The sequence below is a fragment of the Mauremys reevesii genome, linkage group 2, assembly GCF_016161935.1.
Source record: "Mauremys reevesii isolate NIE-2019 linkage group 2, ASM1616193v1, whole genome shotgun sequence".
In the NCBI taxonomy this organism is placed as follows: Eukaryota; Metazoa; Chordata; order Testudines; family Geoemydidae; genus Mauremys; species Mauremys reevesii.
Genome location: NC_052624.1, coordinates 171,431,864 through 171,449,906, shown reverse-complemented (window position 1 = coordinate 171,449,906; position 18,043 = coordinate 171,431,864). Strand labels below are relative to the sequence as shown.

The 18,043-nt window shown below is 38.3% G+C and overlaps 1 protein-coding gene across 3 annotated transcripts in view; it reads right to left on the bottom strand.

Annotated features, from left to right (window-relative positions):
• The window catches only part of CDYL (chromodomain Y like), a 180,173-nt gene that overhangs the window by 110,030 nt on the left and 52,100 nt on the right, over positions 1-18,043 (bottom strand). The window contains exon 2 of one of the 3 annotated variants that reach the window (XM_039527408.1): positions 4,717-4,922. The exons of the other annotated variants lie outside the window; for them this stretch is intronic. Coding sequence (XP_039383342.1) covers positions 4,717-4,719 — 3 coding nt within the window. The 5' untranslated portion in view covers positions 4,720-4,922. The remainder of the gene's footprint in view (positions 1-4,716; positions 4,923-18,043) is intronic. 3 annotated transcript variants of the gene reach the window in all.

The window sequence follows — 18,043 nt, the reverse complement described above, 5'->3', positions numbered from 1 at the left end:
TACCTAAAACAGAAGCAACCACATTCCCTCCTGTAAATGACCTCCAAAACATCACTGTTTGCCACTCCTGTTTGCCTGCTTGCCTGTTTGGTTGGCAGTGAGGAGGTGGAGCTATGCATAGAGGCTTAGTACACAGTATAACAGAGAGAGGGGGATTAACCACTCAAGGTATATCTACACTAAAAAAAAAAAAAAAAGAAGAACCATGGTAGACTCAGAGCCCAGGTCAACAACCTCAGGCTCTCTGGGCTAGTGCTGGCTAAAAACAGCAGTGTAGATGTCGGGCCTGGGCAGGAACACAAGCTCTGACACCCAACCCCCACCACTGGGTTGCAGAGCCCAGGTTCCAGCCTGAGCATGAACATCTGCATGGCTATTTTTAGCCCTGTAGCCTGAGCCCCATGAGCCTGAGTCAGTTGACTCATTAAGACTCCCTGCTGTGGGTTTTTGGTTTTTTGTTTTGTTTTGTTTTTTGCAGTGTAGACATACCATCATAGACTTTAAATACTCCATTGTATTGAAGACCCCAGCATTTCAGCCACAAGGTCCTCACAAAGAAACAAGCAGATATTTCTCATATGGCCAACCAGAGGCTCTAACCCCCAGCCCTATGGTCCTCCTGTAGGCAAACAGGCAAACACAGAACTCACCAAGTCCCTTTACCTACAAGCACAGGCTCTGCAGCTACTCCCTCCAAAACTTTCCTGTTTGCCACTCCGGTTTACCTATTCATTCAGTTCTAATCTGATGTCTATTGTCAAACACGCAGCTCACAGAACAAATCAGGCCTGCTTGATGCATCTATGTGGCCTGCATGAAAGATTAATATTCTGCAGAATCTATGTGTTTACTTTTTAAAAACCAAGATTTTAGATCTCCTGGTTGCAAAGATAAATGTGAATTGAGTGTAAACCAATGCAGTGAGGTCTGCCTGAACCTGCAAGGCAGCCTGAAATAATAGCTGTGAGAAAAGTGATCAAACCCTGGCCCTTTAACTCAATAGGGGTGTCAACTCTAAGACCCAACGGTTATACTTTAATATCAACTTTAACTATTTCATTGCAGATTATTTTAGTGGATGGAATAGAGGAGTAGGTAGGATTGAAAGCCAGGAGAAGTGAAAATTGGGTGCTACTGCAGGAAATGAAACGAAGATATACCAACAGAGGGAACACAGACTAAAAAGGGGGAGAGAAATAAGAATGGGGAAGGAAGGGAAGAAAAGAATAGAAACAGCGGTGGTCTTATAGGGGAGCATATTTTCTAACTGAAGCTGAACTTGACAATAAGGCACTGAACAAATTCCTACGATTTAGTCATGGAGGTCGTGGAAGTCATGGAATCCGTGACTTCCAGTGACCTCCGTGACTTCAGCGGTAGGGAGCTGCAGGGTACCCTGCTGCCCACGGGGAGCTGCAGGGTACCTCCTCTGCCTCTGGTAGCCCCCGCAACTCCTGGCCGCTGGGGAAACTCTCGAGCTCCAGGGCGGCAGAGGAACCCCTGAGCTCCTGGCTTTCACAAACAGTGGGGGAACCCCCCTGCTCTTGGGGGCAGCAGGGAATCCCCCAGCTCCCAGGGCCCCCCAGAGCTGCGGGTGGTGGGGGTACCCTACAGCTCCTGGCCCCTATGCAGCTGCCCCCCTTCAAGCGGTTTGAGGGTCTGCAGATCCCCATTTTTTCCTGGATATTTTTAGTAAAAGTCACAGACAAATTCACAAAAGTCGTGACCTTTCTTTTTTGCCAGTGACCAGTCCCAGATATTTTTAGTAAAAGTCACGGATAAAATCATAGCCTTAGTTATTACATGAAGGCCATATTCAACCATTGATCTCTGTGTAAGCCTCCCTATTACATCATCAGTACATAAGAACTTAAATCCAGAATGGCAGTTCCTATCTACTCCAGTATCCTCTCTCTAGTAATGGCCAGTACCGGATATTTCTGAGGAAGGCACAAGAGCCCTGCAGTAAGCAACTATGGAATAATCTCCCTCATCTTCCCAATACAGAGGTCTCCTCAAAATCCCTTATAGTTACAGATTGGTTTAAGACACGACACATGAGGTTTAATATCCTAACCAACATTTTTTGTTAGCAACAACTATTACAATGCTTAATATTCTTCTCAGTAAGAGTCAGAAAGGAACTGGACAGTTATATAGGTAAATTATTGGCCTCAAAGACATCCTGCGGCAATGAATTCCACAGGCTAATTGCCAGCTGTGTGAAAATATATTGCCTTTTATCAGTTTTAAATTTGCCACCTCTTGACTTCATTGAATGCCTCTTGTTTTTGTGTTATGAGAGAGGGAGAACAGAATTTCCTGATTCACTTTTCTAGACTATTATTTTATACACTTTTATGTTCCCTTTTATTCATCTCCCTTTTAATGTAAACTATCCCAGTCTTTTCAGTCTCTCTTAGTAGTGTCATAGAACAGTTAGTTAAGGGTTAAGGTCTCTTTTACCTGTAAAGGGTTAACAAGCAGTAACCTGATGAACACCTGACCAGAGGACCAATCAAGGGACAAGATAATTTCAAATCTCTGTGGAGGGAAGTCTTTGTCTGTGTTCTTTGTTTGAGTTGTCGTTCTCTCTTTGGATTTAAGAGAGGCCAGACATATTCTTCAAGTTCTCCAAGGTTTCCTGAAGTATTTTCTTCTATTCAGTATAGTGAGTATTAGAAGGCGGTTTAGTCTTATAATTGATTTCTACATTTGCAATTGTGTGTTTGCTGAAGAAATATCTTTATTTCTGTTTGCTGTTACTTTGCTTTTTCTGAGGAAGGAGGAGGGGGGGAAAAGCCTCTCCAGGCTTCTAAATTAGACCCTGTATTTTTTTCATCCTGGTAATACAGAGAGAGTGTACTTTTTTTTCTTTCTTTAATAAAATCTTTTCTTTTTTTAGAACTTGATTGATTTCTTCCCTTGTTTGGATTTTCAGGGGAAGGGGAGTGGGGGCGGGGGAAGTGAATCCCTCTTTGTTTGATTCAATGAGTTTGAATCAAGGTATCTCTCCTAAGGACTAGGAGAGGGGAGGGGGGAAGGAGGGGAGGGAAATAGGTTATATTTCCCTTTGTGTTGAGATTCAAGGAGTTTGGATCTGTGTTCCCCAGGGAAAGTTTGGGGGAACAGGGAGTGTGCCAGACACTAAAAACTTGGCTGGTGGCAGCGTACCAGATCTAAACTAGGATTTTAGTTTAGAGGAGCCTATGCAGGTCCCCGTCTTGTGAACGCTAAAGTTCAAAGTGGGGAATAAACCTATGACAGAGAGTTTTCCTCATCTCTCATCTTTCTCATCACCCATCTCTGAACCCCCTGTAATACTGGAATATACTTTTCCAGACAGTGTGACCAGTATTGTACATGGCATTCTAAGTGAAGCACACCACTGAATTATATAAGGATATTATATTTTCTATATTGTTCTCCATCCCATCAGCTTCTATCAATTGAAGCTCTACTGTGGATTGAGAGGGTTATGAAATCCTATATTTTATAGCCTGTACCCCAGACCATAGCTATAATTTAAACTCAGCCCTCTTCACAAGTTTCAAACTCCTGATATAGGTGCTTACAATGGACCTCATCACTGTAGAAACTGAGTGCCTGAGATGCCTGTCTCAGTCAAGCTTGTAGTGCACCATCACAATTGGGATCTGTTGGAGGTCTAAACAGAGATTATGGGACTAGAAACTGTACTATTGTGCCCTCTCACCAGCACTAGTGCTCCCACCAGCACTGAAATCATAATTGAGGCCCACTGACAGATTGCCTGGCTGCTGCTCATGCTGCACCTGTTCTGTATATAGGTTGGGATTTTCAAAGTGGAGGGAGTTAGGCACCCACTCTCACTGAATTTCAATGGATGCCTAACTCCTTTAGGCTCCTCTGAAAATGCCAGCCATAATACGAGAAAAGTCTTTGGAAGCCTTTTGCAGGAAAGACACACTAGAAACGCTAGAGAATGCAACAGAAAACTGTGGTAAAGTAACCATTCTTATTTAGTGAATTTCCTTATCGAGAAACATCTTTCCCCAACGTTTACTCTTTTACAAGTCACCCTTTTAAACTCACATTAAATGTCTGCATGGCAGATAATCTTCCTGTTTAGGGTTAACATAGAAACTATCACTCAAAATTGTAGTGGCATAACTAAATGAAAACCTACTGCAGAATCATTTTATCAAGAAACTTACATTAATTGTATTTATCTAGATGTTCCTTTATGAATGAATACAACCTATTACTCTTCATTTTGCTGTTCGTGACTGATCTAACCCTCAGTTAGGAACAGTTCACGCATATTTATTTACACAACAATGTAGCAAAAATAAATATGTTGTAGGATATAATCCTATAATATAAGTAAAAGTGTATAGATAACATCTGAATACATTTCTACATATTTATATAATCAGCAATATAAGGTAAACAATGGTACACTGTACAAAAAAAAGCTATGTATTTTATTCCATTAAAAATAAAGATAAAAAGGAAAACTGTTAAATTAGCATTAAATAAGCTTGATTTCTTAAACGACAGTATTCTTATTAGAATGAACTTCTTAAAATTACCAGTCTTCCCTTTTAGGTATGCAATCGGTTGGAGCAGACCAGAAGGCTTATGTGTTAATGTGCTATACGCATTAAGTTCTCTCATCACCAGTTACCCAAGGATCTCATCACCAATATATAAAATCCCTCAGGAAATTCTTACCATCTTAAATTCATTAGTGAAATCTGTGCTCCAGAGAACATAAGATAATGCAATTCACTTGGCTTTTTATTGCACATAACACTAGTTGTTCTCTTCTTTCATAGGCAAATATTCTCTCTAAGGGTCAAAATCCTGCTGTTCCCACATTTCTCTACTGCAACATGGAGGGCTCAGGCCAGAGCCCCAGAACAACCAATACTGTTCCACTGGGAAAACAAAACAAAGCAAACAGTATTGAAAAGTATAGTCTTGCAATACAGATGACCATGGTAACAAGAATCATAGATTCAAATAAGAGAAACTGCTGAGCTGGAATTGATATGCAAACTAGATACTATCCACTCAAGCTTAAATAGAGACTGGGAATGGCTGAGCCATTACACACATTGAATCTATTTCCCCCATGTTAAGTATCCTCACAGCTTCTTGTCAAACTGTCTTAAATAGGCTATCTTGATTATCACTACAAAAGTTTTTTTTTTCTCCTGCTGACAATAGTTTATCTTAATTAATTAGCCTCTTAGAGTTGGTTGGGCAACTCCCACCTTTTCATGTTCTCTGTATGTATATATATCTACTCACTATACGTTCCATTCTATGTGTCCGATGAAGTGGGCTGTAGACTATGAAAGCTTATGCTCAAATAAATTTGTTAGGCCTGGTCTACACTAAGGGCGGGGGTCGAACTAGGGTACGCAAGTTCAGCTACGCGAATAGCGTAGCTGAACTCAAAGTACCCTAGTTCGAACTACTTACCCGTCCAGACGCCGCGGGATTAAAGTCCGCGGTTCCAAGGTCAACTCCGCCACCGCCGTTTGCAGTGGTGGAGTTCCGGAGTCGACCGGAGCACGCGGGGAGTTCGAACTATCGCATCTAGATTAGACGCGATAGTTCGAACTCTGAGAAGTCGAACTCACCGCGTCGACCCGCGCGGTAAGTGTAGACATACCGTTAGTCTCTAAGGTGCCACAAGTATGCCTGTTCTTTTTGCGGATACAGACTAACACTTATTTGAAACCTGTCAAATAAGTCTCTCTCTCAAGATGTGATGATTTGGTAACATTTGGTACATATATTAAAGCTGTCCCACGGACAGAAGAGACAACTTTAGATTACAAGACTTGAACTTACGTAAGAGATAATGTTAATAAAAAAATTGTTACGGGTCTCTTGCTGATAGAATAATGCTGAGAGGCAGCTGAAGAATTCATCAAAATCAAGTATCAAGATCAAGCAGACATTTGCTTCCAAAGCAAGAGACATTGACCCTGCAAGAATTTTTAAATACAATTACTATTTCTATAAAATCAAATGACTGATGCAGATTCAAAATATTTTCTCTAATTTGTGCATTAAGGTGATCATGGTACAGCTGTTGACCTTCTGTATTCTGAATGGCTTAGAAATAAAATGTGTACTTCAGTCGTGGTTAGGTACCCACAACAGTGGATTTTGGGTGGAGGTTTTGGTATGCTGTACTTCAAATTTACACACTCTTCCTCCCCCCCCCCCCCAACACACATTTTTGTTTATTAAGGTCAACTGTCCAATAATATGACTGGCATGTATTGCAATGGTATAGAAAATGCATGCATCCTTGGCAGAATTACTATAGGTATATTTTCATTTAAATTAACTGTTCCATAAAAAGTTGCTGATATATTAGACACAATATAGGTTTATTTACTCTCCAAAAATCAGTCTCTCTCAAAATCAGTCATTCATGTCTTCTCATTTAATAGAATATTAATTATATTCATTGCACTTAATATTAAAGATCCTGAATTACAAGGAAGTTCTGATGTCTACAGGATTTTCGTCTACCTTCTATCATTTTGGACATGCCCCTCTTTATAACTTCATTGCAATGCAGCAGTTGCATTTATTCTTCTTCTCCATCATCAGTTTATTTAGGGCGCAGCAGTTTTTGGAAGTTAACATCAGGATAATCAGTCTAACTGGTAGAATATGCCCCGTCCCATCTCAAAATTGTGTGTGCATTGCCATCAGGAGTAAAGAATGTGACAGAAGTGTTTTTTGGACACTAGAAATGGCAGCTTCAGTAACAGCAGACTGTTTAGATAATTCTTCTACTTATTTCAAACAATTAATAAAAAAAGAGCTGAACAGAAAACTTTTTACATTAACAAAAAGTATTGAAGAACAAGTTCCTTAAATATGCTTCAGAGTAATCTTTTATTTATTAACGTCACAAATTCAATCCAGGTAAGGAACAAAAAACTGACTTGCCATAGACCTTAAATTTTCAGAATCAGGTAGTTATTCTCTCCCCCTGTTGTACCCTTCCCACCTTCTTGTTTGAAGCAATATCTCAAAGTTAGCCCTAGCACGAAGCAGCCATTGAAATCTGGAAAAATGCATGCAAAGGAGATGCAAGAATCCTACCACTGCAAGATCATGGCTGAAGTTTAAGGACATGTTTCTTCAATTCTGTGATCTGTGCCAGTGTCTATGACATTCAGAAGAAAAGCAGAGTCTTGTCCTTCATATGCAAGTGGCTAAAGTCTTTGTTGAGGTTGAAACAATGTGATACTCTGACTCGACTTGTTAAAATCTGTTCCGGAGAAGGAAGTGGTCAACAATTTGCACACATGATGTTGTTTTACATTATCTTTTACTAAAGAATGTTTTGGTCTCTTGTTTACTTTCCCTCTCCACACCCCCTCACAGGTGCCACCAGGGATGAACTCAGCTTTCTAACAGTTAGTATATCCAAGGTTATCTACTATTCCTGACTACATGAAAGCATCAGAATTATTTATGAACTTCCCTGTATGCTATTAATAAAGGTGCCATTTAAGACTTCATATTTCTATGTAAAAATATATTTCTGTTCCCCATCCCCCATAGACAGAGCTGATTACAGATACTTTTTCAGCCATCTAGGCATTTTTTCCATCTAAATTACAAACACAGACATTTCTTTCCTTTATATACAAACACTATTACATTCTTAAAAGGAGTCAGTAATTCCTGAACATCAATTAATAGTCTGGGAAGAAGTCTTGATAAAAATCTTCAGATTATTCCAGAATTGCCCCATTTCATTCCTTAAGATTTGTTCTAAATTCTTTCACCCAGAGAATCTCAGAAATTTATTTTATATTTAGTTGTCTGGTTTAAGAACAAAAACAAAAAATACTGCCCCTTCCCTCCCACACACATTAGATGCCTCTAACTATTATTTGTCTGGAAGCATTCACTTTTATTTTCATATTAGCTCTTACTATGGCAGGCATGGCAGTGAACACTACAGGTAAAGATGCAAAACAGTCTCTATTATAGTCACTCATTTTCAGTTACTCTTAACTTCCTAAATCTCATCTTTCAAGATGAAATTTTCCAGGCTTGGTTACTGCCTGGAAGATTTTTTGTTTCATTTGAACAAAGATGATTTAGTACATTTTTTTAAGAGTGAGAACGTTTTCCCTACTTTCAAAAAAAAAAAAAAAAAAAAAAAAAAACCACCTCCTGTTCCAACTTTTGCAACCTTATTTTGAACTAAACCCCCACTTCTTTACAGCCCAGTTTATTCAAGAAGGAGATGTTAAATACAAAGTTTTGATGAGCAATTTCATAATATAAACGGCATCTTCACCACACCAGCAGAGAACCTCATTAGCCAAAGGGATGGAGCTCATGTGAAATAGTACATACCTCTGTACATATACAGGTTGCTTCAAATGGAAAGGTTCCTCACAGAGGCCCTGTAAACAGCCTTCTGATGTAGATGGAGACCTTGCTGGGCAACTTGGTGAGAGGTGGGGAGAAAATGGCAGTGTGGGCTGTGAACTGGATACCACGACTGCTTTATTAGCCTCAACCTATATGGAGTGTTAGAGCCTTTGAAACTTGGAAAGCACAATGAAAGATGTAAGCATCTAATTTATCAATGCTTTGGGATAAAAGGGAGTCAGACAAAATCAATTTCACAAAGACTACTGGACACTGGAAGGAGGTACACTTTCAAGTTAGTTTTGCAGGCTCCTCAACACAGGGGGAAAACATCATTCCCATAATGCTGAACTGCAAAGAGGCACAATCCACAACATTTGAACTCTTTATGATCTTTTTTCTTGGAAAATTTGCCGCCTTCTTCCACATTCCTCAGTGTAATGGTGCAAAAGTGTCCATTTCCAAGATAAAGAATATTAAAAGAGGCCAGTCTTCAGAGCACAAAAAATCTCTGATAAGTAGTTAGCTACTTTTACCCGACTGTCATTTTCAGAAAGAAACCCTGATTTCTGGATTACTGGAAAAAATATTATTTTTTTTTTAGCAAATACCACCATTCCTTTATATTTGAGTGATGCAGAGACGTTTTGATGTATTTTCCTCCAGCGTAGAAGTGGCAGAATAATAATAATAATAATAATTGGAGATATACCTATCTCCTAGAACTGGAAGGGACCTCGAAAGGTCATCGAGTCCAGCCCCCTGCCTTCACTAGCAGGACCACTAGCAGAAATGGGTTCTGCCCATAATATAACCAACCACCAGTTGATTAAAAAAAATTACATTTGAAGTATTTTAAAATACTTCTGGGAAAACTTCTCTCAGAGCCTCTCTCTGCTCCTCTACACAGTATCAAACGTTACTCAAAGCGAGACATATGAAACGGTTAATTAAGAAAAACATTTTAATTTTTTATTTAAAAAAATCACACACCACATTATAAACTATTAAGCACAAAATTTTCTCCTAAACATTGACATTTTGTGGTCATGGTTTATAATGCTTACTATGTTTACTAATTTTGATGCAACTAATGTACTATCATTTCCAAACTATAAAATCATTTAACTTTGAACATAGCTCAGAAACTGGAATTTCCATTTTCAAATTGACTGTCTTGATAATAATCCCTAAAAAAAAAGATTGCAAGTTAAATTACATATTATACTTGCACCCAAAAGAAAACTTACATCCAAATGAAAACATTTTGATACACCCATTTTTAGTTTGTGGAAAACATTAAGATACAGAATCATAGGACAGGAAGAGACCTTGAGAGGTCTTCTAGTCCAGTCCCCTACACTCAATGCAGGACTAAGTATTATCTAGACCATCCCTGACAGGTGTTTGTCTAACCTGCTCTTAAAAATCTCCAGTGATGGAGATTCCACAACCTTCCTAGGCAATTTATTCCAGTGCTTAACCACCCTGAAAGTTACGTAGTTTTTCTTAATGTCCAACCTAAACTGCCCTTGCTGCTATTTAAATCCACTGCTTCATGTCCTATCCTCAGAGGTTAAGGAGAACAGTATTTCTCCCTCCTCCTTGTAACAACCTTTTATGGACTTGAAAACTGCTATCATGTCCCCTCTCTGTGTTCTCTTCTCCAGACTAAAGAAACCCAGTTTTTTCTATCTTCCTTCATAGGTCATGTTTTCTAGACCTTTAATCATTTTTGTTGCTCTCCTCTGGACTTTTTCCAATTTATCCACATCTTTCCTGAAGTATGGCACCCAGAACTGGACACTATACTCCAGCTGAGGCCATATTAATGCAGAGTAGAGTGGAAGAATTACTTCTCGTATCTTGCTTACAAAACTTTTGCTAATACAGCCCAGAGAAGGACGTTTGCTTTTTTTGAAACAGTATTACACTGTTCATTCATATTTAGCTTGTAATTCACTATGACCCTCAGATACCTTGCTGCAGTACTCCTTTCTAGGCAGTCATTTCTCATTTTGTATGTGTGCAACTGATTGTTCCTTCCTAAGTGGAGTACTTTGCAATTGTCCTTATTGAATTTCATCCTATTTACTTCAGACCATTTCTCCAGTTTGTCCAGATTATTTTGAATTTTAATCCTGTCCTCCAAAGCACTTGCAACCCCTCCCAGCTTGGTACCATCCTCCAACTTTATAAGTATACTCTCTATGCCATTATCTGAATCGTTGATGAAGATATTGAACAGAACCGGATCCAAAACTGATCCCTATGGGACCCCACTCATTATGCCCTTCCACTGTGAACCACTGATAACTATTTTCTGGGAACAGTTTTCCAACCAGTTTTGCACTCTCCTTATAGTAGCTCCACATAGATTACATTTCCCTAGTTTGTTTATGAAAAGATCATGCCAGATAGTATCAAAAGCTTTATTAAAGTCAAGATATACCACATCCTCCCTATCCACAAGACTTGTTAGCCTGTCAAAGAAAGCTATTAGGTTGGTTTGACATGATTTGTTCTTGACGAATTCATGCTGTTACTTATCACCTTATACTTCTAGGTCAGTGTCTCTCAACCTTTCCAGACTACTGTACCCTTTCAGGAGTCTGATTTGTCTTGCATACCACCAAGTTCCACCTCACTTAAAAACCACTTGCTTACAAAATACAAAAGTGTCACAGCAAACTATACTGAAAAACTGCTTGCTTTCTCATTTTTACCATATAGTTATAAAAATCAATTGAAATATAAATGTTGTACTTATATTTCAGTGTATAGTATATAGAGCAGTATAAACAAGTCATTGTCTGTATGAAATTGTAGTTTGTACTGTTTTCGCTAGTGCTTTTCATGTAGCCTGTTGTAAAACTAGGTTAATATGTAGGTGAGTTGATTTACACCCTGGAAGACCTCTGCATACCCTCAGGGGTACTTGTACCCCTGGTTGAGAACCTGTTCTAGGTGTCGGCAAACTGACTGCTTAATTATTTGCTCCATTATCTTTCTGGGTATTGAATTTAAACTGACTGGTCTGTAACCAGGATGGATAAAAATAAATGATTTTTAAAAAATAATTTAAAAAAAAAATCAGATTTTTATTTAAATGGGATTTTTTTGATAAAAAGTTTTTTTCCTCAAAAAGCAATCTAAAGATAGTTTTAATTAAGATACATTATAGCTCAAAGATATCTCATCATGGAATAGGGATTATAAATTCTAATTCAATAGTATGAGACTATATTCATGTAATGTTTAAGAAAAGTTTTGTAAATGAGTTCCAATAGTTCATGGATTAGGGACCCAATTATATGGGGTTCCAGAGGCTTCTGTATAGATTATTTAGGTTAATCTTTCAATCTACCCAATGGGACTCAGTGCTCAGTCTAGAAGATACCATCAGAGATGCTTAGTTTTGCAGTTCTCAAACTGTGGATTTGTGTCCCCAGAGATAATATGCATGTTAACAGCAAAATGTTTTAAAATAAATAAATAAATATATAGAGATGAGAAATAACAGACCTCAACCCTATTGTCCCTCTGCAAATTTGTGTACACACAGTCAGTCCCTTACCTCTCTCTAAAAGTGCAAAGTTTCAAAAAGTTCAATGAATAGAAGATTGTTGGGTGTGGAATAGATCTGGACAGGGAGAAGAAGTCTGGAGATAAATGTGAGAAAGGAGGGATAGGCAGTAGAAACAAAAGTGAAACTGAGCAGCAGTTGAGGTCTTTCTGAGTGTAGCCTTCATTGATTTGAGATCTACCATACCATTCTCTCACTAGAAGGGAAAACCTATAATGGCAGCAGGCCGTAAAAGAGACCCAGTTTGGGAATATTTTAATGAAGTTCCCCTACCTGTGGGTAAGACAGGTATGTGTGCAAAATGCAAACAGGGCAACAAAGAAATACAAGGCCTGGTTGCCCAAATGAAACAACATCATGAGACGTGTTCCTTCTCAGGAGGAAGCTGCAATGAAGATGATGAAAGGAACATGTCTGAACATGCTGGATCTTCAGGTTGGTAAACTTTTTTAATTTAATCATCCAAAAACAACCATAGATAAGTTTGTAATAAGAACCAGCAGATTACAAAAAGAGGTAATTGATGAAAAAAATGCCCAGTTTGTTTATGCAACAAACTCTCCTTTCTGTATGATCGCGAACCCACACTTGATTACCTTGGTTCAGTCATTAAGACCAGCATACAATCCACCCACAGAGCAGATGTTGCAGGCAAATTGCTGGATAAAGTGTATGAAAGAGAAACTGAGCAGTGTACAAAAGGTCTAGAGGGTGAAATTGTTAACCTGAGTCTTGATGGGTGGAGCACCCTCCACCATGTTCCTGTTGTATGTGCTTGTGTGACAACAGAAGAAGGGAATGTCGTCCTTACAGAAAATGTGCACACAGCAGAATACTTACAAGAAGCAGCAGTAAAAGCTATAACTGAAAAAAAATTAAAATGTCTAGTATGCAGCTTGATCACAGACAATGCTGCAAATGTATCCAAGTGAAGAGAGTCCCAAGCTAACAACATACAGTTGCAGTGCTCATTTGATGCACCTCCTAGCCAAAGTCTTCAGTGTTCCAGAAACAAAGGCTAATGTTGAAATTGCAAAATACTTCCATAACAACCACTTTGCAGCAGCTGCTCTGAAATAAGTGTGAGGAACCAAGCTAACTCTCCCACAAGACATGCAATGGAACTTAGTAGTGGACTGTTTTGAGCACTAAATCAAGAACTGGCCTAATCTGATGTCACAGCCAAAGTTCTCAACATTGGGCTTAAAGAGAAATGTTGAACACATGCTGAGTATGCTGAAGCCTATTTCTGTAGCCTTGAACAAAATGCAGGGAAATAGCTGTTTTTGCTGATGCTGTTGAAATTTGAAAGGAACTGAGTATCAGAGGGGTAGCCGTGTTAGTCTGGTTCTGTAGAAGCAGCAAAGAATCCTGTGGCACCTTATAGACTAACAGACGTTTTGCAGCATGAGCTTTCGTGGGTGAATACCCACTTCTTCGGAAATAATTCACCCACGAAAGCTCATGCTGCAAAACGTCTGTTAGTCTATAAGGTGCCACAGGATTCTTTGCTGCTTCGAAAGGAACTGAGTGAGATCTTAAAAAGAGAAATATGCAATGACAGAGTTAAATTACAAGTATTAAAAAAACAAATGGGACAAGCACTATCTCCAGCTCATTTTCTTGCAAATATTCTCAATACTCGGTACCAAACCTTAACTGCTGAAGAAGAGGAGTTGACTATGATATGGACATCCATCAATCATCCCTCCATAATGCCAACTATAATAAACCATTCAAGAAATATATGTTTGCTGATGATGTTTTAAAGAAAGTCACAGCAGTGAACTGGTGGAAGTCACTTAAGCACTTGGATTCAGCGACTGTTGAAGTGATAATCTCACTTTTAACAGCAGTAGCTTCTTCTGCCAGTGTAGAAAGAATATTTTCTTCCTTTGGACTAATTCATTCCAAATTGAGAAATCGTTTGGGACCTGAAAAAGCAGGAAAGCTTGTTTTTCTTGTCCTGATTATGAACAAACAGGAAAATGAAGGTGAAGACAACTGAGTTAGCTGCAGAAGCCAATATTTTAAGTTTCTCATGTTGACCTGGCTGACATAGTAGATTGAATTTTTGTTTTTTAAAACAAATATTTCATTTACTATTTTAGTTAAAAATAATTTTAACAAAAACAAACCTGATTTTAAAAAACTTGAATGTTTAACTAAATTCAAAAATTCATATCCTTGTTTTGTTAAAATATTATATGTTTGCTGTTGAAGAAAAAGATCCAGAATATACAAGGTTTTTGTTTTAGTTAAATAAAACAATTTAAATGTCTGTCTGGGGATGTTCTCCTCCTAATACAGCATGGCAAGAAAATCCTCCAAATAGTGATGATTAACCTGTTGAATTGGAGATAGTTCACCTCCCAATGACTTCATAAATACTGCTTCAATTACCTTTGGTAAATCAAATAACCAAACAATCATTCATTTTCTGATATAGCTGTAAGACTAATCTGAAAAGTTTTCAAAATAAATCACTTTAAAAATGTATAGTGTGTACTGTCTAAAAATGAAACCTACATCTGTCTCTGAGTTGTGAAGAATATGTAGGAATGCACTTTTATGTAGAAATCCATGATTAAATCAAGTCTTCCTGACTAGTGATTTAAATCATGATTTAAATCAAATCCACCCTGTCTGTAACTCTATGGGTTTCCCTTATTCCCCCTTTTATAGATTGGCATTTTATTTGTCCTATATAATCTGCACAGAACATTTCTGCTGATATTTATTGTATAGGAGTAAGAATCCTTTTTACTCTTCTTTTTTAAAATAGTAGAAATCATGAAAATGGGATCTCTGTTCTTTAAACATTCAGGTATGGAATAAATAAATACACCTCTACCCCAATATAACGCGACCCGATATAACACAAATTGGATATAACATGGTAAAGAAGCGCTTCGGGGCGGGGGGGAGGGCGGCTGTACACTCTGGCGGATCAAAGCAAGTTTGATATAACGCAGTTTCACCTATAATGGGGTAAGATTTTTTGGCTCCAGAGGACAGCGTTATATCGGGGTACAGGTGTAGTGGAGCAGATTAAGTCCTAACCCTTTGTTTTGACATCACAATAACCTCTCTCACAGCAATCAAGTGTGATATTCTAAACAAAGGACTACGATTTCAGGTAAACAGTTGAAGCACATGGACTAAAAAGATAAAAGTAATATAGAAATGTACCCAATCATAAGTATACACAACTCAGAATTAAGTTTTTCAAGCCTATCCATTCCATGTGAAGAGACAAAACCCTGCTACTCCCCAAAACAAAAATGCCAATTATGTTCAAAGTTGCCACATATTCTACAGGAGATAGTTTGGTTCAGGGTTTGTCTCTCAAAATCTGTGTCCTCTTTGAAAACATTTCTGCAACTAACTTTACAATTGACCTTTGGAAGCTTGTGTTTGGGGTTAGTTATCACAAAGACCTTCCACATACTGACGACCTTGACTTGTTTCTCCCATTATAGGTAAAAAAGCAAAATCTTAATGTCATAGTCAATCAACTAAGCACCAGAGAACATACCCTGATCTCTTACCTGTGAGAAATTACCACTGATGCAAATAGTACGCTTTGCAAGAGAAAACCCTGAGTTTTGTGTTACTGAAGAAGCAGTGTCTGGGATATGAAGAGTCATGGTCTGTGTGACAAAGTACGGAAGTTTTGGTGTGGTCTCCAGTTATGACCTTTAAAATTTATGAATGCCTTGGAATGAATCTAAATGACCTATTTGTTTTGGTGGCTAAATTCTGCTCTCATGTGCTCTAGCATAAAACTGAAGTTGTGCCAATGAAATCAGTGGAGTTGGTGTAAATTTTAAGTAACTCTACAGACTGGTGTTATTGAGAACAGAATTTAGTACAGTAAAATATAACAGGAATAAAATGTTAAATACTGTCATAAGTAATCACAAAGTAGCATCAAAAGTTACTGATATATACAAACATTTTTTTTAAAAGGTGTATTTGTTAAAAATATGTCCAAATTATCCACTGATTATTTTGGACATACAAATAATTTTGGATATTTTTGAAAGATGACTGGATACTTTAGCAACACCTTCCAGATTGATTTTATTTTAAATAATTGTCAAAGAACTTGAAGTACAAAAGACAAAATGGCCCTGTCTGAAGGAGCTTGCAATATAAATTGGTTGAATGCAATATAAATAGTTAGAAGGCAATGAGGGCAAGAATCAAGATGAGCAGAAAAGGGAAAAAAGTAGGCTTATGGAAATATTTGAAGCAAGAGATAGAGGATGCTTGGTGTATATTTGAACATTACTGTAACAATATACAGTAGAACCTCAGTTATGAACACCTTGGGAATGGAGGTTGTTCCTAACTCTGAAATGTTTGTAACTCTGAACAAAATGTTATGGTTGTCCTTTCAAAAGTTTATAACTGAACATTGACTTAATACAGCTTTGAAACTTTACCATGCAGAAGAAAAATGCTGCTTTTAACTATCTTAATTTAAATGAAACAAGCACAAAAAGTTGCCTTACCCTCTCAAATCTTTTTTAAACGTTTCCTTTTTCAGTAGTTTACATTTAACATGTCACTGTACTGTATGTCTTTGCTCTCTTTTTGGGGGGGGGAGGGGCGGCGGGGAGGGGGGTCTCCGCTGCTGTCTGATCGCATACTTCCAGTTCAAAATGAGGTGGGTGGTTGACCGGTCAGTTCGTAACTCTGAGGTTCTACTGTACTAAGACAAAAGGAACATGTTGCAAGTTTCTAGGAATTAGGTTGTTTGTTTTTAAGTAAATTATCATTTTGTGTGGGTGGGAGGTAACAAGTTTGAAGTTTTGAAATACCTACATGAAGAGTATCTGATCTTGCCTAAACTAATGTGACTGAGGAAACCCTGATGCCAACTGGCAGAGGGCACAGGGTTTTACAAGGATCCTCTTGGTCAGATATAGGCACAATTCACTAATGGGTGGCATCTGAGGTCTCCAACAAGATCAAGTAGCCCACTGGTCAGCACAATCGTAGTGAAATACATGTATGGATAATATTTAAGGAGTTATGTGTCTGTACTGAAAATCATGTTCTTAAGGCAAGTAATCTGGAGGTGACATGTCTCAGATAGGTTCTTTTCAGTCAGTGGTAACAGACACTTATCTCCCTGTCTGGTCACTGTTTATAATGTTTCTTATAATTTATGCCTATTTTCATACTGAGCCAGATGCTAATAGAAAGATTAAGACAACTACAAGAAAGGAATATACAGGGGAAAACAACCTGGGGGGGGGGGGCAATCCTGCTTATGAATAAGGATAGTGGATTGTTCTGCTATATCTGAGACTGTAAAGAGAGACCAAGAATCTTTCACAAAGGAGGCAGACTGACAGTGACTTGTCTCCTGAACAGAAGATCACAGCCCAGCCTGGCTGTAAAATGCTGGAAGGACTTTAGGTGAGCATTGCTTTATAAGAAACGAAAGTATCTAGTTAAGTAAAGTCTAGGTTCTAGCATGCATGTTATGATTTTATTTTATATGTAACTATTTGTTTCAATACTTCTACTTGCTACCACTTGAACTGAATCTCTATAGTTTGTTAAATAAACTTAGATAGGTTTACAGTGAAAACAAATAAAAGTGCCATGTGTTAAGTGGAGCAGTGATCTGAGGTAAAACTGGTAAGCTGGGGTGTACTGCTTTTTTGGAAGCGGTGAAACTGTGAATTCTGTGAGTGTCCAGTGGAACAAGGGTTGGCTACTCCACGGAGATGCTCAGAGGGCTTGGAGGTGGGTGGGGGGGGGAGAGTGTGCCTATCACTAACCTGAAGAGAGAGATCGGGGCCTGATAGGCCTAAAGAGTAATGTTTATGTTGCTGGGAGATTTTATTTGAGGTTCTCTTTGTTTGTTCCCTCTCCGGACAGCGAGACCAGACAGGCACAGCATCTCCTGAAAACATACCTGAAATGATCCATCTAAAATTACAAAAATTTTAAGTAAGGCAAGGAAATGCATTAGGTTATCTTTTGGCTTGTGAATTTCCCTATGCTAAAGAGGTAGTTTCATTC